Raw genomic sequence first — 24,031 nt, 5'->3', positions numbered from 1 at the left:
ACTAGCAATGGTCCACAGGGAGCTGATAGCAATGGTCAAGGAGTGAGACGGTCTACTAGAGTCTCTCGTCCACCTGCACGTTTTGAGCCAGGTCTTGATTATATCATGTTGAACGATTGCAATGAGCCAAGCTACTACCAAGAAGCCATGATTACGGATGATGTGGTGAAGTGTGGGAGCAGGCTATGGAAACTGAGTATAACTCGATTCTGGCTAATGACACTTGGAACTTGGTAGAACTGCCAAGTGATGCGAAAGCTTTACCTTTGCAAATGGGTTTACAAGAAGAAATTTACCTCAGGTGATCCAAATCCAAAGTACAAGGCTAGACTTGTAGCCAAAGGGTTCAAACAGCAAAAGGGAGTCGATTTTGATGAAATCTTCTCGCCTGTGGTCAATGACAACACTTAGAACCGTACTTGGTCTTGTAGCGATTGAGGACATGGAACTTGTGCAAATGGATGTGAAGACAACATTTCTTCACGGGGATCTCGATGAGGATGTTTACATGCAGCAATCTGAAGGGTTTGTTCATGAGAACGCATCTCGTGAGAGCTAGTATGTAAGCTCAAAAAGGCACTTTATGGCTTAAAGCAGGGTTCAAGGCAGTGGTATCATAAATTTGATGCATGTATGAGGTCTCAAGGGTATAAAAGGAGTGAAGAGGATCACTACTTGTACACAAGAAAGCTAGATGATGGCTCGATGATCATTCTAGTTCTATATGTTGATGACATGCTTATAGCTGGGAAATCCATTGTGGAGATTGCCAACTTGAAGAAAACACTTAGAAACAATTTTGCAATGAAAGATTTGGGGGATGCTACACACTTTCTTGGCATGCGAATCAAAAGGGATCGCAAACGTCGTATTCTTGAGTTATCCCAGGAAACATACATTGAGAAAGTTTTGCACCGTTTCAATATACAGGGGAGAAAGCATTGAGTACCCCAATGCAGGCATTCTTGAAACTCAACAAGGAAGATGCACCCAAATCTGATGCTAAGCAAGCAGAAATGGCTAAGGTACCATATTCTTCGATAGTGGGCACTCTCATGTATGCTATGGTGGCCACAAGACCAGACATTACTTTTGCAGTGGGAGTAGTGAGCCGATATATGGCAAATCCTGGCAACAAGCATTGGGAAGCAGTGAAAGCACATTCTTAGGTACCTCAAAGGTACGGTCGGCAGGTGTTTACGCTTTGGAAACAATGATGCATCCATCATGGGCTATGCGGATGCAGACTATGTGGGTTGTGTCGACAATAGGAGATCGACATCTAGCTATGTCTTCATATTTGCTGGAGCAGCAGTATCTTGGAGGTCATGTCTTCAAGATTGTACGTCGTCTTCCACTACGGAAGCAGAGTACGTTGCATTGTCGGATGCAAGTAAAGAGGCTGTATGGTTATCTTGCTTGGTCAGAAATCTTAGCATTGATGAGATTCCAGTGATATATTGTGATAGTCAGAGTGCTCTTGCATTGGCAAGGAATCCCGTGTTTTACTCCAAATCGAAACACATTGAAGTCAAGATCATCTTGTGAGAAATTTCTTCGTCAAAAATCTCATTGATTTGGACAAGGTACACACTGACGACAACCCAACAGATGCTTTGACAAAAGGCTTAGCTTTGGAGCGGTTTACACATTGCAGTGAGTTGATGGGTGTAGGTTGAAGCCACTAGATTGCTTCACGGTTGTACATACCAGGTCACTTAGACTGTGTTGGCCTTCAAGTGGGAGTTTGTTGGGATTCAGGCCAACTGGTTGGACAACCTACTTACTACTAACCCATCTACTAACTTAACCATACATACACTTATTCTTTAATACAAAGAGAATAAGGAGCTACAACAGAATAAGTTGTTGTGTTCTCCACCCAACAGACCAGGTCTCTCTCTCTCTCTCTCTGCTCTCCCACTTGCACTCGCACACGCTTCCTGCGGCATCTTCATGAAGTTGAACTTATCTACTATCCCTTGGCAAATTGAGGACTTCTTTCCTCAAAAATATAACCGTGAAGAGACCAAAAAATGACCATCAACACTCATGGAGTGATTTGGCATCCTAGAAATACACTCCTATAAGCACAATCAATGCTATAAATTAAACAATAGATCCACTCAAAATGAAATCTTATTCACTTGAACTTGAAGCAACTTATCTCTCTATGAACAGAAGAGAAAGATCCCCAAAACCCCCAAAGAAGATAGTCATACTAGATTTTCTTGGGTGTTCAAACAAGAGATCACCTGCTTGGAGGTTCTTTTAATATCCAAAAACCCCCTAATTTTTAAGTCGCATTCTATACATTCTAATATAACACAAAGTTAGCTCTTTTTATTTCCATACTCACAATTGTGAGTTGCTAGACTTTATATTAACTCGAAAAGAATACAATTTCTCACAAGCACTACATGTGCCTTTGGGGGGCTAAGGTTCCAACAGAGGCTTGTGCACAAGAAAAGATAAAATTTCAGCGGTTACAAACCTACCTTCTTGAGTGTTCCAAGCAGCTCAATGCATGAGTCCAATCTTTATCCTTATATATTGACACTCCTCTAGCTCCAACACTATGGATGAGCTTAGTGCTCATGCGCACAATATCATCAAAACAAGCTACCGCCAGCTTGGCCTCAAATACCCAAAGATTCCTAGACTTCCAAACTTGATTTAGTTAGCAAAATCTAGTACTCTGGGTGCACACCAAAATGGGCCTAGCTTTGGAATCCACGCCCCCCAAGATCAAGTCATCAGTGAAGAAGATTATCTTCTAAGTTCTCCATACCCATTTGCACACCTTAGCGGCTAGTCCCCCCTAAAGTAGGGCACATGATGAAAAGACAAAGGGGGTCTTCGGAGGTTGGCCTACAACCAAAGCAGATGTCAAAGCCGAGCCCTCTAGTTAGCACCTTAATACCAGTAGGCAAGGCTCCCCATAGAACCTTCCATATGAATACCTTCATATATTTTGGCCATTGAGACTTCCAAATGTCCTTAATTAACACTCTTTCGCCATCGTTCTTCACACCAGTTTTTCTTCTAAATTTTGGTGAGTGGGACGAAGCAATCTAATTTTGGTGAGTGGGACGAAGCAATCTGCTTTGTATATCAGCATATTATAGGTATTATGAGTCTTGCAAAGCGCGAACACTCTATCCTTCGGCCAATGCTAGGTTCTCTAATCAATTGTTGATCCATTAGCAGATGGGGGTGAGGTTGCAAGCACTTCCAAGAGTCCACCGATCAGAAGCCTTTCGTACATGCCCAAGTTATGTTGCATTCCTACAAGCTCCATATACTTCCAGCAAAAGCTTTTGTCATCCCAAAGATGAGAGAGTTTAGAGATTCCTTTGTTGTTTAGAACACAAACTTAGCTCTTACAAGAAGTACACATCTAAGGTAAACCAAACATTCCTATTATGATCATAATAAGTAATGTGATGTGATTGAATAATTATAACAAATCTCAAAGTGCCCCAGGCTGCCGCCATCCCCTTCTTTGTGCACTGCTCCCCCGTTGTCGTCTCTGCGCATCGCTTGCCCAACTGTCCTAGCTTTGTTGCGCATATGCCCCCCCTGAAACCTGTTGCTCAAGTGGAGTTCATCTCCGTTGACCCTGGCTCGGCACACTACTTGCAAGTTCAACCTCGAGTCCGCTCCACTGATCGACATGGTTGTGAGCGAGAAGGCCCTAAACATTGGATTGCAGCCCACTCCGAAAGAACCAGCATGCAAGAAGGGCGAGGGGCAGACCATGCAAGGCGTGAGAGAGAGAGAGAGAGAGAGAGACAGAGAGGGGGGGTTGCAATAAGAGACTCTCTCCAACCTTGATCGTCACCAAGACGCTGCCCACCTCCTCCCCTAATGTGCTTGCTCACCGCGTCTTCCCAGTGGGACATTAAACATAGACGCCGACCTATAGAACAGAAAGATCTTTTTTTCCTCTCACTCCACGACTTCTCGCCTCATTTGTCTTTTTGTCTCTCTCTCCAGGCGTCACCTCCCTCGTCTCCCACACGAAAAATCTCGCATCGACACTTCTATTCAAGAAAATTCATTTTTCCAAGCATACAAAATTCCCTTCCTTGAATTTGTGAAGAGGAGATTTTATAAAATTAGGTTTTTTTTCGGTTTTTACACTATTTTTTTCTATTTTGAGTCGGAGTTTCTCCTTTTCCCCTTGCCCTCAACTAGCATTTTTGAAATTGATAACGACACGATATTAAACCCAGACACATTTTTCCCAAACACTGCTCTTGGAAAAAATTTGGCGCTTTTCCTTTGAACACAAAGAAAATCTCGCTTTCCCCGTCTCTATCTCGTCTGCATGCCACGCTCATGCGAGAACCCCCCCCCCCCCCAAAACCCCTACCGCCCCCCTCCCCTTTTCCACTTAGTTTAGCTTTCATTCACACTTTTACAAAAGCATCTTCGCTTATTCCTATAAGAAAAAAATGAAAAAATCGTTTGACAAACATATTTTTCGTTCTTCAACTATTCTCAATCATGTGAGATAGATGACGATTGTGTCCGAGCTTTGAACTATGCTTATGTGAGTCAAAATTGTGTATCAAAAGCCATAATTTGACCTCATATTAAGCTTAGACATTTGTGAGCAGGAAGAGGAGAGAGAGAGAGAGAGAGAGAGAGAGAGAGAGAGAAGCTTCTCTATGCACAATACACCACAAGAGAGAAAGAGTGCCTCTAAACATACTAGGGTAAAGGGGCCAAGATAAGGCCGCCTAAGAAGAAGGACAAGTCCCGAAGTGCCTGCTTCACCAATTTTCAATCTGAGAAGCTCAATTGGAAGAGAGAGAGAGAGAGAGAGAGAGAGAGAGAGAGAGAGAGAGAAGCTTCTTTATGCACAATACACCACAACAGAGAAAGAGTGCCTCTAAACATACTAGGGTAAAGGGGCCAAGTTAATGCCGCCTAAGAAGAAGGACAAATCCCAAAGTGCCTGCTTCACCAATTTTCAATCTGAGAAGCTCAATCGGAAGAGAGAGAGAGAGAGAGAGAGAGTGAAGCTTCTATATGCACAATACACCACAAGAGAGAAAGAGTGCCACAGAGAGAGAGAGAGAGAGAGAGAGAGAGAGAGAGAGAGAAGCTTCTCTATGCACAATACATCACAAGAGAGAAAGAGTGCCTCTAAACATACTAGGTAAAGGGGCCAAGTTAAGGCCGCCAGAAAAGAAGGACAAATCTAGAAGTGCATGCTTCAATGTGAGAAGCTCAATCGGAAGAGTGTTGCAAGGTGCATACACAGTAAAAAGCAACGCTTTTAATCCAAGACGTGAATAAGACGCAATACATCAACGAAAATTTTCTATGTAACAAAAATGGCCCTATGAAGACAGCCATACTTGGGTGCATAGAGAGCCAACAAGGTTTGAACCCATACAAATGGTCAAGATTTAACCTTCACTCAAGCTATCAACTCCACCACTAGGCTCTTGTTGTCCCAATACTGTATTGGTTTAAAACCATTATAAACTTGGGAGGCCACAGGTCCGTTTACAAGGACTTGGTTTTTAATTGGCCCCTTTACACTACATCACCAGAAAGAGAATGAATAAGACGTTGTAGGGACCCTTGAGCCTTGAGCTCAAGATGTATTATTCAAGAGGGGAATGGGATCATAACACTTGGGTGATGGAATTTTCAAAGTGGTAAGGACCAATCCGAATAGACAAGTGAACAAAAAGAGAGAACTTTTGACCTCCCAGGAACAATCCCAAGGGACCTCAAAGATCTACACACACACGCGTGCGCACGTACACACACACACACCTCGGGCCCCAACTCTGACACGAAGGATGCATAAGGTGACAAACACCAAAATTGAGTGAGAGAGAGAGAGAGAGAGAGAGAGAGAGAGAGAGAGAGAAGCAAGCTTTTAACATCTTAGGAACTATCCCAAGAGACCTCAAAGATCTATCAGAAGAGTCTTGAACTCAAGACCTTTTATTCAAGTCGACGCTAGGTGGGAGAAAGAGTATTTGAGGTTCCTCTTCACTCACACACACATGAGAAGAGAAGTATTTACCGTAGTAGGAACTATTTCCTCCTTGAAGATCTATATGTAGGGTAAGTGTGCCAGTAAAAAGACAGGGCCCTCTGTAAGGGCCGTCATACCTCCAAAAATGTAAATTGTTTTTCACCAGTATAGAGAGAACATGAAGCGAAAGCTTGCATGGTTAGTGCAAGTAACTCCAAATCTGAGGCGTCCCTTGCGTGTTCAATCTGCGCTGGCAGCCATGGCTCTAAAAACCCTCGTAAGAGTCGTGCTATTGACCGCTCTTTTTGTTACACAAGAAAATGAAGATGTATTTGTTGCTTTCACTATGAGTCCTCGCAGATGATGGTACCTTTTGTTGCAGATGCCCCAACTCCTTGGCTATCAATCGAGCCTATGAACGATTGAAATGGACCAATCGATCTTGCGCAAGGCCCTCGCCAATTTCACCGTCTCTAAATGGGAACTCCTACGACGTTAAAACTCTCTTCTTCTTCTTCTTCTTCTTCTTCTACGACATTAAGAAGAAGTAGAAGAAGAAGAAGAAGAAGAGAGTTTTAACGCCGTAGGAAACTATCTCAAGAGACATTATAGATCTGTCTAGGGAGGAGAGTTGAACTCAAGACCTATTGAGAGAGAGAGAGAGAGAGAGAGAGAGAGAGAGGCAAGCAACATGAGGAGAGAGGTTGGTGGAACGATACTGAGCGCTATATGACGCAAATAACTGATCCACCCCTAAACATGTGAAACCGCTGGTGTAGGTGAAGTGGCAAATGAAACGCGCTCTCTCTCTCTCTCTCTCTCTCTCTCACACACACACACACACACACACACACACACACACACACAAGAAGTTAAGCGGAATGTTTTGTTTGGGTGCGCGCGCGCGCACATGCATGCACAGCTGCACTCACTCTCCAAACGTATAAAGGCTGTTGCAAGCCCAGCAAATTGGTCTGGTACGTCTGTGCGCTTTACTACTACTTTTTCCCTACTATCATCTCATTATCGGCCCACTTCATAGAATACAAAGAGAAATGGTACACTTCTTCACTGCCATTGCCATTTTGCACTACGTCTACTTCACCGCTATTTTCAACACGCTCATTGCTTGCTGAAGCTCACCGGAATCAGTAATGGAAGCACTCATGACTACATGCCTAACTAAAGAGTGAAAGCTTATAATATACACACACACTAAAACACACACACTAAAAGTACATTTTTGCACTCTACTTGGTGGCTCTCTCTCTCTCTCACACACACACACGCCATATGATGCATCTCAACATGGACCCCAAGCTTGTTCTAGGAATACTTGGTAAGTGATTGTCTTAATTGATAGCAAGAAAAGTTGGTGAATGCTTAATTATCAGCTTTGATGGTGGTAGCTCATGTGAGTGGTATGACGCCATTATCTTCTTCTATACAGGAAATGCCACAGCAATGGCCCTGTTCCTATCGCCAACGTACGTCTCTCTCTCTCTCTCTCTCTCTCTCTCTCTCTCTCTCTCTCTCTCTCACACACACGACACACACAATTAAGTTGCAAGCAAGTTAATCTCTTCATTTTGTAAATCCAGTCTCAACCCACATCCTCTCTCTCTCTCTCTCACTCTCTCTCTCTCACACACACACACACACACACACACACACCCAAGTAAAATGGAGTAACCTTTCTATCATTCAAATGAAATATCAATTCTATTGCCCATTTTTGGTGCATTGGTTACCTCATTTACATCTTTAGTATGGTCTTGATTACTCTCAAGATTATTAGTTCAGTACAGTCTTCTTCTTCTTCTTCCCCCCCCCCCCCCCCCCCCCCCCCCCCCCCGCCCCCCCCCCTCCTTCACAGGAAGTTTTGGACACATTCTCACAATAATTCTCACATTGTGACTTACCTCAACATCATGAGCTTCTGTGAGCTAGCTAGGTACGATTGGGGGCAGGGACCGCCGGCCCGGTGGGGGGGCTGGGGGTCCCCTGCCCCAATCGTACCTAGCTAGGTATGTGGTGCCTCCCTCTCAGAAGCTCATGATGTTATGCATTGTATGAAAAACAATGAAAAAGACTCCATTTTCCTACATGAGAAAATTTATAAATCTTCTTGTGGGCCTCTCTCTCTCTCTCTCTCTCTCTCTCTCTTAGAAGCACATAACCAATACATTGTCATCCATGCAAGATGTGATATTTATGTGTTCAAACTCCCCAATGCTAAAAAGTTAGCCTTTGGTTAGCTATGTTCTTGCTTATTAAGACTTAGTTTTTAAATGCATGGCCACATAACTATTGCGTTAAATTTCGAACGCTACCGACTGTCCTTGATGTAAAAGATGTTTGATTTTCTAATGGCGCTTGCTAGTGCCACACATGCAAAAGCGCTCGAAAATTATAATCTCCTCATAGCCATGGTTGCATAACCAATGAAACTCACAATAAAATTTGAGCAAACAAGCAAACATACTCATTGGGTCACTCCTTCAAGTGTATGTGTCGTTGTGCCACGTTTGGAAAGTAGAACATATTTTGCAAGAAAAAAGTTGAAGAAACCATAAATCTTGTATGTCTTTTTAGAATAAATGGATGTCATCTTTGAGAGAGGCCCTTTGCATTTGGTCACAAAATAATAGTAGAATTTTATGATTGAAGGTTTTTCTTCACCATCTTTGAAAATCTTGCACAATAGTCAAACATTTATATCAAAGACTATATCGATGCAAAGAAAGCTAAAGATACAAAATACAAAATTCATACTAGGGTTTATGATCAACCCAAGGATGAAAATTGCTCATAGAATGGCGAGATTGACAAAGCCATTACCTACAATGACTATAACCCATACAATACTCTTAAGTCTAAACAATAATTAACATTGCCTTCACATTATGCAGGCCCACGTTTGTGAGGATTTTCAAAACAAAATCCACCGAGGAATTTTCGGGGTTGCCATATGTTTGCACTCTCCTCAATTGCTTGCTATGGGTTTTGTATGGCTTGCCCATTGTCAAGCCTCATAGCATGCTTATAATCACAATCAATGTCTTTGGGGTTGCGATGGAGCTCTTCTTTATCACGCTTTATGTTGTATTTGCCACAAAGAAAAGCAAGGTACGCTTGAAAAAAACCTTGTATTTATACCTCTTACATTCACTATGAATTTTCTTTTGTATTAATGTCTTTTCAATTTGCTTTAACTGCTAAACATGAACACCTCCCGTCCCTTATGGTCACCATATTGACAACACCGGTGGGATAAGACTTTTAGTTTGCTCAATAGCTCTACATATTTGGATTGTGAGAACCACTACATTGAGCTCCCAAGTGAAGTCTCAACCTTGCATATCTACTCTATTGATGTGGCTCTAGGAGTTGAGCATTGAACCACTACATTGAGCTCCCAACATGAAGTCTCAACCTTGCATATCTACTCTATTGATGTGGCTCTAGGAGTTGAGCATGCACTCCATCATCATGAGCAAAGTTTTTTTTTGGCCAAAATATTGCGACTTTTATGGATAACATAAATGTAACTTTTATATATGACACCTGGTCTTAGTTCCACATCGATTACTTTACCTTTGAACCCATCACTCTTGCTTTGGAAAAAGGATCCAACATAACCATTGTTGATAGATTTATACTATGGCTTTTAACAATACTACGTAATAAACCAAAGTTCCTTTTTTGGTATGTGCTAATCTCGAGGGGTGCACTATGTAATCATGTTAATGTATAACGTGAGTTCGAAAAGAGAGGTTTTAAAATGCAATTATTTTAAAAAATTTAACAGAGATACATTAAAATAAGGGGTTTTTATATTCAATTTTGAAAAATAATCCTAAAATAAAAGGTCGTTTTATTCATTCAGACATGTTAAAAGATGGATTTTTTTAATACCCCGCGAATGCATGCTATATAGGGGGATACTAAATGATGAACCCCCCGAGGTGCTAGTGCCATACACATAGACATGGTGACACAATACACATTATGATGAAGAAATGTTGTTTATCCTAGTATGGATCTAAACACTAGGGTGTTATGTGCACGGATCTTCATGGTGGGCACCATGGCTACAATAACTGTCATGATATTATTATTAAAATAATCTATGTCAATATAATAGAATTGGATTCCTTGAAGGTATGATTGAACCGCTCGTGCCTTTAATATTTAAACTCTTACACTTATATCATGATGAGAGCAATCAATTGTAGAAACACAAACAAATGTGCTTAATCAGTGCATCGTAGTGGGGGGGTAGAGGAGTATACCGTATGCCTTTGAGACTTTGAGAAAAGTGGAAAAGGACATTATAGAAGATAGACTTTAAAAGAAAAAACCATCATGGCAAGAATTTCTCATCACACCGTAATGTTAAATCATGATAGTACGCAAAAAAGAAAAGGTATTTTCTTATTTATTTTGTAGTTTTTTCATGTGTCAAATGCATACCCATATGAAAGTATGGAAAAAGTATGTGTAGTTATCCGACCATAAAAAGCATACTACAGGTGATCAATATAGTGTTTGCAACTCAAAAAGTTGATAGCCCCTGCTTCTTCCATACATCACTCTAGCTCTCATCCAAGGTTTAACATAGTTAATGTTTTGGTTCATCTTGTTACGGAAAGTATGTTAGATTATATCATGAGCATATCTTACACCAAATATCAAAAGAGTATGAAAGAAAGGTAAACTTACTCCACAAGTATGGAAAAAAAACTATTATTGGTTTGTTTTTGTCTTGTGGGAAGTAATTAAAACTTACTCCACAAGTATGAAAAAGAAAAACTATCATTGATTAGGTTTTGTCTTCAATTGTTTTCCACACTCATTTTTCCTTTCTCATATCTTCTACTGATAAGTGTTTGGTTCTCCTTTGAGACAGATTAAAGTTACAAGGTACATGACGCTTGTGGTCATCTTCTATGTGGCCATTATAGTCATCACCATCTTTGCTCTTCATACGCTTAGCTTACGACAATTGGTGGTAGGAAGTGTGTGTGTGGTGATAGCGGTGGCAATGTATGCAGCTCCCCTTTCAATCATGGTAAGTATCTCGTGAGAACATGGCACCTTAGCCATACTATGCATGTATGCACATGTCAATCACACAAACATTTTCTACATGTTTTCACAAAAGTAAAAAAAACTATACAATGTCATTAGGCAAGCAATAGACAAGGGTTATGATAGAACTTGATAGCAAGCTCATCTCTAAACCAATACTAAGATTAACACCTTTTAATTTTTAACATACTAAAGAACTATTTAGCATGGTTGTCCTATACTTTCAAAAGACAATAGCGTTACACTAATCTAATCAGAATATGCACCTTTATAAGGACAAAAACATGCAAAAATGTGAACGATAAGCAGGGTAGAAAGCAAGACATAACAAACTTCCAGAGTAGTAAAATTTTCATTTTGAAAAAATAAGAAGCTCATTGAATTATATACATACCAAGAACATAGGAATGGAATAAATGAGGAGAGCTTAACCCCACCTCCAAATCCAAACAAATAAGCATTCTCATTATTACCATGAGGAAGCACAATAGTGCCTTCACATACACCACAATGCACACAATCATAACAATAGGCATTGATTGCATGGCAATATGGTATTGAATATTGTTTGTGCACATATGGCTTCAACTTCATAGATAAGGACATGCACACCTACTCGTACAACTTTGTTTGAATGCTTTGATAATAGACAGCAAACACCACACACTTTTACTTTGTTCTCAATGGCATCTCTTTTGAAGGAGGACACACCAAAAGGATCTATACTCATGAAACAAAGTACTAAATGCCTAAGCTTTGGATGTAAGAAACATATTCTTCCTAGTAGGTGCTCTTGAATATAGAGGATGATGAATTCAACATAAGCAAATTGTAGCATAACAAAAGTGTTCCTAAAAAGAATGAAAATGTAGACAACATGCTTGCCTTGCAATGTTGTCATCGTAGCAATGTTGTAAAGAAGACTAACTATTTGTATTTGTTTGGAATCAGGGCCTCGTTATCCGCACCAAAAGTGTCGAATTCATGCCATTCACACTCTCGTTATGTAACTTCACAAATAGTGCAGTGTGGACTGCATACTCGTTGGTGACCAAAGACATCTTTGTAGGGGTAAGTGTACAAAACTTTCTCCATGGCATGGCTCTTAGCCAGAGGGGTAAGTGTAGGGTAAACAAAGACATCTTTGTAGGGGTAAGTGCACAAAACTTTCTCCACAGCATTTGTCTTAGCCAGTGCTCAAAGAAACCCTAGGTTTGTTGTAACCTACAAGTTTTTTAAATTTTCCCTCTAGATTTTAGATTTAAAGGTGAGAAAACCTACAAAATTTAGAGGAATTTAGTGCTAAAGCCTTCAAATATTGTCAAAATATTTCTAAAATTTTTCATGTGTAGGTTCTCCATGGGTATTTGGAGCAATGCTCTTAGTCTAAGAAAGGGTCAAGGTTTAAAAGCAAGTTAAAATATATGACTTTCTAGATTTTGTACTTTCATTGTATGTGGATACAAATGTGCCTCATCTTTGCAATCATATTCAAGTCTTTGACAATGCGTTGGTTTTCTTGTGTGCCCTACTCTTCTGTTTTTATTGAGTGTTTTAGCCTCTTATATAATTCATAAGTTCAAACGTGTATGATAGAATATATACATACATACATACACACACACATATATGTATATATATATATATATAGATATGTATATATGTGTGTATATATGTATATATATATATATATGTATATATATATATATATGTATATATATATATATATATATATATATATATATATATATATATATATATTTATATATATATATATATATGTATGTATGTATATATGTATGTATGTATGTATGTATGTATGTATAATGTATTGATATCAGTGGTCTAATTAGTGATTTGCACATATGCAGATACCCAATGGAATTGGTTGCATATCTGGGATTGTGCAGCTAATTCTATATGCTCTTTACTATAAAAACTCTAAAAAGATCAAGAGTGAAGAAGAGAAGCTAGGAAAAGGGCAAGGAAAATCCGATGCTACATATCTACAGAAGTCAAATACCGCATTGAGCAAAGACCTTGAAAAAAGTATCTCTATGGACACCTTCCACAAAGGCAAGGGCTAAGGTCAATGCCCCCATCAACCATGAAATGAGACACCACACATTTGTCTCCTATGCTTTGCAATGAATTGCTTCTTTATGTATATAAGCGAATGCACCTCTCCTCATCTTTAGCTCAAGTACTCCCACCAAGTAGCCAGGTTCAAATGGCTGGGAACTTTCAACTTCTCCTTTTCATACTCTATCTATGTAAATAGTTATTAACCCTAAACCCTACACATCTGTACAGTTATGAGGCATATGTAGACACGAGAGCCCATGCAATTTTGCGTTCTATGAGGAGGCTGAGTTTAAGTTCTCTTGCTAAAAAGTAAACCACTTGCTGATATCACTACTTGAACTGTGATCCTGCTTGTCAACTTGACAATTTCTGTTCAATTCTTGTTAGTTTACTCTGATCATACTGCGGTTTTTTTCTCTCCTCCATTCATTCACTAATTCATTGCAAATGCACCTCTATGGTTAAGCTATCAAGTAGCCATAGTATTTCCATACGTTGGACTCGGACAGGTACGGAAGTGTGAAATAAGTACGGAATAGAACTTCCAAGGATCCCATACGGCGCACTAAATACACTCTACATATAACACAATACTGAGGAGTATAAAACCATAGAATGCATTGAAATGCTATAGAAACTCTAGAATATAGCTCAATACAATTTTAAGACACAAGTCTCATGCTAGATAATGTTTATTTTTTTGTCAACCTGCTCCTTTGCTCAAGCCCTTGGCATTCAACCTCTAGTATCTCAGTAAAGTGGTTAGATCGACTTGCTCGGAGCATTTGTAAATGCGTATAGCCACATTTCTTTCAAGAAAAGAATCAGATGGTGTAGAGAGCCAATGCTCTTGGCTATGATGGTGCAATCTTGAATATGCATTGCAAGAATGTGTCCACCAGATGCATCCTTTGGCATAGTGGGAAGAGCGGGGGTTGAGGGAGAGGGTGCACCTTAGTTCTTCTTGCCATTTCACCAGTCCATAATGCAAAAATGTATGTTCATGTGCTTCAAACTTTGGTGCATTTGACTAAAGTTGATTCAGAAATTCTCACAATTGTAGTGCTAATCAGGCTACTCGAGTCGAGAGCTTCTAGTACACAAATGACTTGAGCTAAAAATTACATGTTTTGAGAATCTTTCATGCCCGTGTTCCACTCCGTTCCCATTCCATACCTTTGGCCCCATTCCTCATTCTGTTCGCATTCATGTTCCATGCAACCATGACAAGCATTCAGTGAACTTCCCATGATAAGAAATGATCAACCAGGAGAGCAAAAAACAAAGAATGTCTGGGCTCCATTGTTCCAAAACATCCCTTTCCAAGTATCTTACAACTCTCCACCCAAAGTATACAGCTGAGTTCTGTCGCCAAGTTTTTATTATCATCGAATTGTCAACTCCTTGAGAAGATATCCTTCTTTGCTGGTGTTGAGGATGGCGGAACCTTAGCTGGATCTTTTGCGGCCTTCTTCAATTCCGCAACCGCACGCTTCACATACTGGATGTAGCCATCCACATTGAACTTCCTCTTACACCCGTTGTAGTTCATAAAACGTATTTTTCCAAACACAGGACGCTCCTGCCATCCCTGAGAAACCTAGACCAATTATAAAAAAACACCAAATGAATGGCAACATCTAAGAGTGGGACTAGCCCATCGAAACCACATACCTGATCATGTATGCCGCAAATAGACCACATGCAACCAACGTAGCCATTTGGATCTCTTCCGTCTAGTTCATACTGCACAAAAAGAGAGCAAAAGCCCATATAGCTAACAGGACTTCTAAGATTTAAGACCACTAAATTCAATAGGCCGCTACTTTGGAAAGTTGAAAATTACAACCTTATCATTCAGATAGATTGCAATAGCGAGTGCTTCTTCTGGCCCTGATGTCCATTCAAGTATTTTCTTTGCCCAATACATCCTGTCAAAGAGAATATTTATATATTTGGTTGAACAACACCAGATGAGAAACAACAAAGTGGTTTGTTGTTTAATTCCAAAACAAAACCACATGAGAAACTTTGTTGAAATCTTTAGAGTGTGTGGCATAAGAGCAGTGAAAAATTACCTCATAAATCCATGCATTTTTCCTAGGTGAACCATCTCGAGTTGCGATGCATTCCACAGCTTTGCCAATCACAGAGAAGCAAACAAAAATTACAAGGCATGAAGATCAACAGAGAAGTTTTTATTAAAAGAGAAACATACTTCATCATAAGTTTTCCCCTTCTCCAGCTCTTCTTGGCTGAACCATAGTCAGAAAAACGCAAATGTTGAGATGACTTAAAACCGAGGCATTAGCTAGTGACAGATCCAGTATGCACAACACAAAATTGCTTCACAACAGTACTTCATGACTAGATATTAACCAAAAATGACAACACAGCTGAACCATAACCATCAGCCTCAACCCTTCTCGATTGAAAGAAGTTGAAACATGATATCAAACTTTACAGAGGTAAATGGTGGCAGTAAAAATTTGCACTCATTATAGCCATTTTGAGATTATTGGTTTTAACAGTAAGCAATTCTTTCGAACAAATGGCAAGACCAATGAATTGTTCTCACGTGTAAATGTACTCCCTCTTATCAGAAGCATGCGCCAAAAGGGTATTGCGAGCCCACTCGTAGGCACCTTGAAGACTGTCATAATGGGGCTGATAGAAACAATAATTGTCTGCCAGCTCCCTTCGTATCACTAGCTCCTCAAGAAAAGCATCAATAGCCTGAGACAACCAAATCAAAAGGCTCCTAAAATGGTCATCATAAACTCACTCTATAATGCCATTGATTGAGATTGTGTGTTCTCTTGTCAACAAGTCCCATCCTTTTTGAGGAGAAAAATAAAAATAGGATAAATATTATGCTGAAACACCTTTGTATGTGTTCTCCTAACTTTGCGGCCCTCCAAAGCACAGCGCTGGGCTGAAATTTGACCATAATGCAAATATGGTGATAGACCTGAAAGCGCAGCAGTCTTTGCAGGATCATTGCGATCGTCTGCATAATTTCGTATTCGTACTGTTAAAAACCCTTTCTTTTTTCCTAAAAGAAGCTCCATTGCAGCATCTTCCCCTGGCTCACACCATTTGACTTCAGGCACCTCTGCACCTTTCCTATCAGCCCACGTGACAATTTAAAAACCAACCAGTTTTTGCTAAATAGAAAAAGAGAGCCTTGACTTACTTAATGACTTCATCAATAAGCGAGTCCCAATCTATACTTTCAGGTTTATCCAGTGTCCATTTGTGGCTAGGGGCTGTGAGTGGTGGATACTCAACCAAATACTCTGGCAGATGCCTCTGAATTTTACTGCGAATTGTTCGAGCACCATACTCCTGCTTCTCAGAAGCAACCCAAACTGGGACCACATTATGGGCATCTACCTCAAAGACAGAAACAGAAGATGGGACTCCTCTACAAACAGCTTCTCTCCATGCTCTGCCAATTCGCAAGGGAGAAAAATCCATGACAAGAACCGATGCACCACATCTTTCAACAAAGGCAGGAATATTTTCCTCGGCTTTTCCCTGCATGACAGCCTTTAAGATGTTACAAATTATGTATTGATTACATATGTGCAGTCTTCTACCATCAACTCAATATGTTAGAAAGTAGCAAGCTACAAAGTTACCTTATAAACAATTCATTTACCCACACTAGATAGACATGCAGCATATTGCAAGAAGAATCAGGTTTCTCCTCAAGCATACAAGAACTTTTATCAAAAGATTGTTCTCTTTGATGCATTATGCCATCAACACAGTATATTCAATTTTAGAATGGCCAAACATACATGACCAGAAGGAAACATTTTCAAATAATTGAAAACTGGCAGATCAATGAAGGCAAAAAGTTGCAATGACGAGAGAGAGGAACAAACATGCCAGAAGAAAAAATGACTGAAAACAAGGTAACATTATTCTCTTCCACATGCTCGTATTCCTCTTCTCAGTCATGATGCATCCATGGTTGGTTCCTGCAAAATTCGGATCGGACTCTTTCTTCGAGAAGAATTGACCCGTGCTCTGATACCAGTGAAACAGGCGAGTAACCTGACAAGACGGTAAAACACACCACCACCACAAACTGACTGAAAGCAGCAAACTTTAAATGAAAGAGAACTCTAAAGAAGAGACACAATGAGGTGGAGTTCCCCAATCAAATGCCGTAGCTGGGTCTGTCCCCTCAACTAGGCATCCCTTGCCATACTTCACCAGTGTGAGCCCACTCGTCCAAGTCTGAGGGATAATGGCTCACCCTTGACAACATATTTATGTGTACTTGGAGCAAATCATTTTACAGTTGCTTTACAAAGTGCCCAAAAGCACTAAAATCATCTACTTCTATTAATTAGCCACCCAAAAGCTTCCAACACTCAATGCTTTCGATCATCAGCATCCCAAAGGCTCTCCCAACATAAAACACACAAAGTCAAGAATGTCTGTAAGGTGCCACACCAGCAGAAGTCTGTATGGCCCATGTTTTCTGCTACAAAACGTGCCACGTTTTCTGGGCCCTTCCAACACAGGGTCAAGTTCGGTCGGCTCTGCTTTGCTCCTCTTCCGGTCCAGTCCAGTCCGTCCGGGTCACGCCACATCATCAAGATGTAAAGTTGTAGAAAGACAAGTTTTTGGAAAGATTGAGAGTCGAGACTTTTGATTTGTACAAGTAGAAAGTTGCATGGTTTAGGGGAATTTTTTGAACAAGTACACTAAGGGATCAAGACACGTCTTTGGCTATGAGAAGAAATTATAGATTCTATTGAAAGGATCAAGACAAACCCTGGATTCATATAGGACATGTTCAGAGAGGTATCTTTTAGAGTTCTACTTGAAGGGGGCCAGTAGAGTTCCTAGAAGTTTGGATTCGAGAGGAATGACTTGGCAAATAGTCCTCAAAGGAAAAAGATCTTGTCTTTAAATTTCTGAAAGGATCTTCTCTTTGAATTCATAGATGTGAGGACCTCTGTGTAGAACTCAATCCAAGTATTCAGCCATTGAGTCTGGCACAATGCCGGCTGCACAAAGAGTGCCACTCCACTCTCCATTACAGATCAACACGATTGTGAATGAAAGTCTTATGGTATTGGCCTAACCCATTAAGGAGAGGTTAGGTCCACTGAAGTGGACAAGCTGGACAAAAGGCCCAAAACCCTAAATCCTATGCGCTGATGATGTGGCCTGTTTTCCACGTTTTGCAGCGCTGATGGCATCGCAGCCGTACGGCCAACTTGGGCAGGCTTTTGGCGGCAACTTTTGGGGAGTCCTAGAACTTGCACCTTTTGGGGGTGCCCAGTTTTAGAGCCCCCTTGTAACCTTTATAAGGAAGTGTTGGGGCTCTCTTCCCGGCAGAGTAGCTTGGGAGCATTGCAGAGACGAGACCCTTGGCCATAGTTGTACTTTGTGATCATCAATCAAGAAAGAAATACCGAAAGGGGCACCAGTCTTTGGGGCTAGTGCGTTTGGGAGCGGCTCTCTCTCTCTCTCTCTCTCTCTCTCTCTCTCTCTCTCTCTCTCGCCCTGTCCGCCTGCGCCTGCGCCTGCTGCTGCCCCCTCGCCCTGCCCGCTGCCCTGCTCCATCGCTGCCCCTCGCCCTGCTTGCTGCCCTGCTCACACGCCGCTGTGCCCACCTGCAGCCCCGCTATCCCCGCCTGCACCTGCCCGCGCGCTGCTTCGCCCGCCTGTTGAGCCGCTGTGCCGCCTCCCCTCGCACTGCCTCTGCAGGCCCATGCCCCCCTCCCCACATGCTACGCGTAGGATGTCCCTCCCCCTTCCTCTACGCGTAGGGTTTCAAACCCCCCCCCCCCCCCCCCCCCCCCCCCCCCCCTTCTCCTACGCGTAGGAAGTAAATAAATAATTTTTTTTAAAATAATAATAATAATAATTAAAAACAAAACCCCACCCCCCCTCCCCCATTCTCTTTACCATACCCCCCCCCCCCTTTTTTCTCCCCTCTCGCCCGTCTGTAACTATCGACGCCCCTCTCTAGTCGTACCGCCTCACGCTCCCCCACTCGCCGCGCCCGCCGCTAGTGTGGGTGTACACGCGTCTTCTCTCTTGCGGGCGGCTCCCCCACTCGCCCAACTGTCACGCCCGCTGCTAGTGTGGGTGCACACGTACATCTAACCCCCTCCTTGCGGACGGCGATCAAGCATGAGGAAGATGAACGATAAAGCCGACCCCCTGGAGAATGCTATTCAAAAATGCAAAGAGGAAATGACGGAGACCATTACCAAGATGAACCGCACTCTCTGGGGTACAATAAACATACTCGAAGGACGCGTGTTGATCCAAGAGAGCAAGATAAGCACGCTGGAAGACCGAGTGACGACGCAAGAGGAAGAGATCGCGTCACTCAAGAAAGATCTCGCCGAAGCACGATCAAGAAACACACTGGAAGAGGGCGAACTGCAACCCTCAGTAATCGAAGAAATCAACACGATCAAGGAGCAAGTACGGGCCATCCAAGAGGGAGAAGAGCAACACAAAGAAATGACGACTTCTTGGGTGGATGTTCTTACCAAAACTCAACAGAAGGCGGACGAAGCCGAGAAATGGATCAAGGTGGCCAAGAAAGGGAAAGGCAAGGAGATAATGCCCACGTCCACACCCAACAACATCATTAATCAGACACTTGAGGAGGAGCAGAGGAGAAGGGTGCGCGCTTTACATGTGAGAATTTGCGGTCTTAAAGACAAAGGCAATGTGGACGAAGAAGTAAAAGAACTCACAGCCTTGATGGGGATTCATGAGCCGACGCACACAAGGGCATGGAGAGTGGGCAACATAAAGAAAAATGGAAGCAGTGGAGAAACCTCAAAAGAAAGAGCACTCATCCTCCGTTTTCCCTCCATGGAAGCGAAGAAGTCCTTGAAAAAAATACCAACTCTTAAAGAGACTGGCATCTCTCTCGGGGATGATCTCACCCTCTCGCAGATCGCTCATATGCAGGAAGTAATGACGGAGATTAGAGCGGCAAGGGAAAAAGGCAAGATCGCTTTTTACCGAGATGGAAAAGTGGTAATACTAGAGCGACGCTCCACATGACGGTGCGAGACTTATGGGACCACACTCAAAGTAGCTGCCTGGAACTGCAATGGATCTATGCGTCTTGATGTGGGAGCTTTTGAGGATAGCTTTACTGGAAGAGACATCATCTTTTACTCTGAGACACACCAGGCCCCTGGGCAATCCATGCCACACATCAGTGGATACAGGTGGGAGACAGCCTACAGACAGGAGACACGCTCAGAGCACAGAGGGCGGGGCTCGGGGGGAGTGGCAGTGTTATTTAGAGAGGATCTGCAGCCACTGATACACATAGCCCGCAGGGACGAGCAAGCTAGGTACATGTGGGTGAGACTGAAAGCAGAGACAGGCAGATACCTCTATCTAGCTATTTGCTACTTTCCCCCGAGTACATCAGTCTATGCATCACCCAGAGGACAGTCCCCTTTCTCTATTTTGGATGATGACATATGGGAGTTCTCTAGGGATGGTGACATTATCATCCTAGGGGACTTCAATGCTAGGACTGCCCATCACCAAGCAGTGTTTTATGATACTTCAGAGGAGATGCTAAGAGAGCTAGATGTAGCAGAGACGGGCCTTTCCAGACTATCACACGATGTGGAATATACTGAGTATGGGCGACACCTGATAGACATGGGCACTGCACATGGATTGGCCATCTTGAACGGCCTACAGAGATTTCCTGCTGCGGGAGGTTTTACATGCTTCCCACACAGACATGGAGCCAGCACTGTGGACTATGTCATGGCACAGCCGAATCTCATCTCTAGTATCCAGGATCTCACAGTTGGGCCCAGACCGATCGGGGTGGCAGTGGATCATGCCCTGGTGTCGATGACCATCTCCTTCCAGTTCAGTGTAGCACACAGGCCACGAGTAGCGGCCCCCACTCGCTACACATTCACACGGGAGACGGATTCTGTATACATGGACGGATTCTACAGACGCCTATGCACTGAGGACCCGGGGCGACCTCTGGAGGAGCTAACTACTATACTGACACAAACATTACATGAGGCAGCAGCAGAAGCATACCCACACACCAAGCCTGAGCAGAGCCGCCGATCAGGGAGCGCCTCAGAACAACTGGTACGATGAGGAGTGCCGCCAGACTAGAGCAAGACTTCAGAAGGAGGTGCTGCTGGGGGGCGTCACTCACAGACAGTCGCAGATTGACTTCCGACGCCTGGTGCGGCGGAAGAAGAGGGCTTTTTTGGCTCGACTCGAGCAGGATCTATATCAGCTATTCTTGAGTCAGGACTCGCGTGAGGCGTGGCGGCTTTTTCATGAGCAATCCCCCCCCCCCTACTATTTCCTCCGCAAAGACCTGGGGTTAGTACGCATCATCTTTGTACACAGTACCTGGACAGCCGCCCCTCCCCGACCCCCCCCCCCCCAATCCATGCCCACACGCATGTGTCTTTTTCACCGCTGAGATGGTGAAGAAAGCTATTGACAGGATGAAGACTGGGAGAGCATATGATCATGACGGCCTAGTCGCTGAGCATTTCATGCATGCCAAAGACCTACTAGTAGAGCTTCTAGCAGTTATGTTTAACCGTGCCATATGTGAGGGCCTACCGGACACTTGGAGCCTATCTATGATCGTACCTATCTTCAAATCCGGAGACCCCATGGAGCCTGGGAATTATCGCACTATTATGATTGGGCACACACTGGCACGGTTGTATGCATCCCTTCTCTACTCTTGACCATATCCTGACACTCAGGGCCATCATCGAGGAAGGCAGATCTCATGGGAGACGGATCTATTGTAGCTCTGTGGACTTCCGCAAAGCTTTCGACACAGTACCCAGAGCTAGACTGATGCGCAGACTACAGGAAATGGGGGTACCCACAGAACTCATTTGGGGGACCATGGCATTGTACAGATCAATAGTAGGGCATGTACGCACCTTGGAGGGACTTTCTACACCGGTTCACTCCACTATTCAGGTGAAGCAGGGCTGCCCGCTCTCTCCTACTCTTTTCGGTATGTATGTGGATGAGATTTCTGACTACATAGACACCGATGGAGATAAAGGTGCTCGGTTGGCAGGGACATGGATTCCACTTTTGTTATATGCTGATGACATAGTGTTGATCTCCGAATCCCCAGAGGGAATGGAACGTCAATTGGATGCTTTGCATACGTTTGCCCACGAAAGTGGTTTGTCTGTCAATCTGGGTAAAACCAAGGTTATGGTGTTTAATACCACCCCACAGTGGATCGGGAGGTCAGCACCTACATTCACATACGGCCAGGAGACTGTGGAGTACACAGACGCTTACACTTACCTTGGAGTGGTTTTTAGCGGACCTGCATTCTCATTCAGAAGAGCAGCTAAGACCAGACTTACTAGAGCCCACGCAGCATTGGGTAGATTGGAAAGGATGTGTTCGCAGGTTAAGTTTCAAGAGCCCCGGACGAAGCTCTGGCTCTTTGACACCTTGGTGGCTTCAGCATTGCTTTATGGAACCGAGATATGGGGACCTTCACTGGACCACCACGGGAGGCCGAGTTGCACAGACGGTTGGGGGAACATGGAGAAACCTCTCGTTTCTATGATCTCGCGGCTCATTAGAGCCAAGGCATCGGTACCACGAGCCATTATCCGAGCAGAGCTAGCGGCCCCCCCACTAGTGGTGGAGGCGCTCACCAGATCAGTCTCCTTCATAAACCGCACATGGGAACTTCCTAGAAACAGATATGCTCGCATAGCACTTGAATCCTCTCGACAATTAGCCATACAAGGAGATACAACATGCTGGTATGGGGAGATGACATCATGGTTTCAGGCACATGGGTTCAGCATCGACAGGCTGCCACCATTCCATTACTCATTGGATGCACCATCTCTCACTCTTACACAGTCAGAGATCACCAAGCTCATCCGCCAAGACTTGACCCAACTAGACACCAGGAGGACGTGGATACAACCAGCACAGGAATTGGGCACGAAGATGGCTTTCTACAAAGACCACCTTCTCCAGCTCACGGAAGATGGTTTTGTGACGAGACCCAAATACATGGATACCCATTTGTCTCATGGGATACGATGTGCTATTGGCCAGTTACGCACATCCTCTCACCAGTTGCGGATTGAAACTGGGAGATAAAGCGGAGTACCAACAGAAGACCGGACTTGCCCCTTGTGTAACATGGAACCTGAGACCGAGCTACACTATACATGCCACTGCCCCGTCTACTACGAGATACGAGGCCGATTCCACTGCTTGTTCAGAGAGGGTTTTGGACCACTCTCAAGAGTCATGGGATACGAAGATCAAAGATGTCTGGGTTTGTTCTTGCTCGAGCTGCGCAGACACAGAGATAGCTGGATGAATGGAGAGGCTAGCCAGTCTCAAAGACGGATCACAGACTTTTTCAGAGTAGACACGGGACAGCCGCAAGAGCCACTCCCACAGCAAAGCTCCCCCTCGTCTCACAACAGAGGCACACTGATTGACCGAGCGATTGAATTGGGGAAATCCAAGCGCCCACGACTGCGAAGAACTACACAGCATCGACGGAGGCTACGACAGAAAATTCGGAGCACGCTGGCCAGGCATGCACGACGCCCGATCAGACTACTAACCATGGAGGAAATTGATGAGATTCGCCAACAACCGATGATAGATCTCTTGTGATTCAACTATCCCAACAAGCCGCCCATTTCTTGCTTAGTTTGTTGCTTGGCTCACATCAACCAACTTAGGACCCCATAGTATATATCTTTGTTTTTGTACTGTTGTTAGGTTATTTTGTTACTCTGACTTTGTATCATATCCACCACTTTG

The 24,031-nt window shown here is 43.1% G+C and overlaps 2 protein-coding genes across 3 annotated transcripts in view; one reads left to right on the top strand and one right to left on the bottom strand.

Annotated features, from left to right (window-relative positions):
- Positions 1 to 6,984: 6,984 nt before the first annotated feature.
- On the top strand, positions 6,985 to 13,511 carry LOC147425275 (bidirectional sugar transporter SWEET5-like). Its single transcript, XM_086500342.1, has 6 exons — positions 6,985 to 7,346; positions 7,458 to 7,494; positions 8,920 to 9,136; positions 10,920 to 11,081; positions 12,053 to 12,172; positions 12,973 to 13,511. The coding sequence occupies exons 1-6, from the start codon at positions 7,301 to 7,303 to the stop codon at positions 13,186 to 13,188; spliced, it is 798 nt and encodes a 265-aa protein (XP_086356468.1). The 5' UTR covers positions 6,985 to 7,300; the 3' UTR covers positions 13,189 to 13,511.
- A 681-nt stretch (positions 13,512 to 14,192) lies between these two features.
- PHR1 (photolyase 1) overlaps positions 14,193 to 24,031 on the bottom strand; it is an 80,616-nt gene continuing 70,777 nt past the window's right edge. Inside the window, exons 2-9 of one of the 2 annotated variants that reach the window (XM_086499787.1) lie at positions 16,383 to 16,726; positions 16,072 to 16,312; positions 15,765 to 15,922; positions 15,405 to 15,441; positions 15,265 to 15,323; positions 15,036 to 15,117; positions 14,861 to 14,932; positions 14,193 to 14,777 (exon numbers count right to left, since the gene is read on the bottom strand). In XM_086499787.1, the coding sequence (XP_086355913.1) occupies positions 14,583 to 14,777; positions 14,861 to 14,932; positions 15,036 to 15,117; positions 15,265 to 15,323; positions 15,405 to 15,441; positions 15,765 to 15,922; positions 16,072 to 16,312; positions 16,383 to 16,726 (1,188 nt within the window). In that variant the 3' untranslated portion in view covers positions 14,193 to 14,582. Of the gene's footprint in view, positions 14,787 to 14,860; positions 14,933 to 15,035; positions 15,118 to 15,264; positions 15,324 to 15,404; positions 15,442 to 15,764; positions 15,923 to 16,071; positions 16,313 to 16,382; positions 16,727 to 24,031 lie in introns of both variants that reach the window. The other variant, XM_086499786.1, reaches the window with a different exon arrangement.

The sequence above is a fragment of the Adiantum capillus-veneris genome, chromosome 25 (genome assembly GCF_014529385.1).
Source record: "Adiantum capillus-veneris isolate H3 chromosome 25, ASM1452938v2, whole genome shotgun sequence".
Lineage (NCBI taxonomy): Eukaryota > Viridiplantae > Streptophyta > Polypodiopsida > Polypodiales > Pteridaceae > Adiantum > Adiantum capillus-veneris.
The sequence above is the reverse complement of the archived record's forward strand: the minus strand, read 5'-3'. Positions and strand labels throughout refer to the sequence as shown.

Coding starts and splice junctions, on each gene's coding strand:
- LOC147425275 (XM_086500342.1), top strand. CDS start 7,301: ATGATGCATCTCAACATGGACCCCAAGCTTGTTCTAGGAATACTTG. Junction 7,347..7,457: donor GCTTGTTCTAGGAATACTTG/GTAAGTGATTGT, acceptor TCTTCTATACAG/GAAATGCCACAGCAATGGCC. Junction 11,082..12,052: donor CAGCTCCCCTTTCAATCATG/GTAAGTATCTCG, acceptor GTTTGGAATCAG/GGCCTCGTTATCCGCACCAA.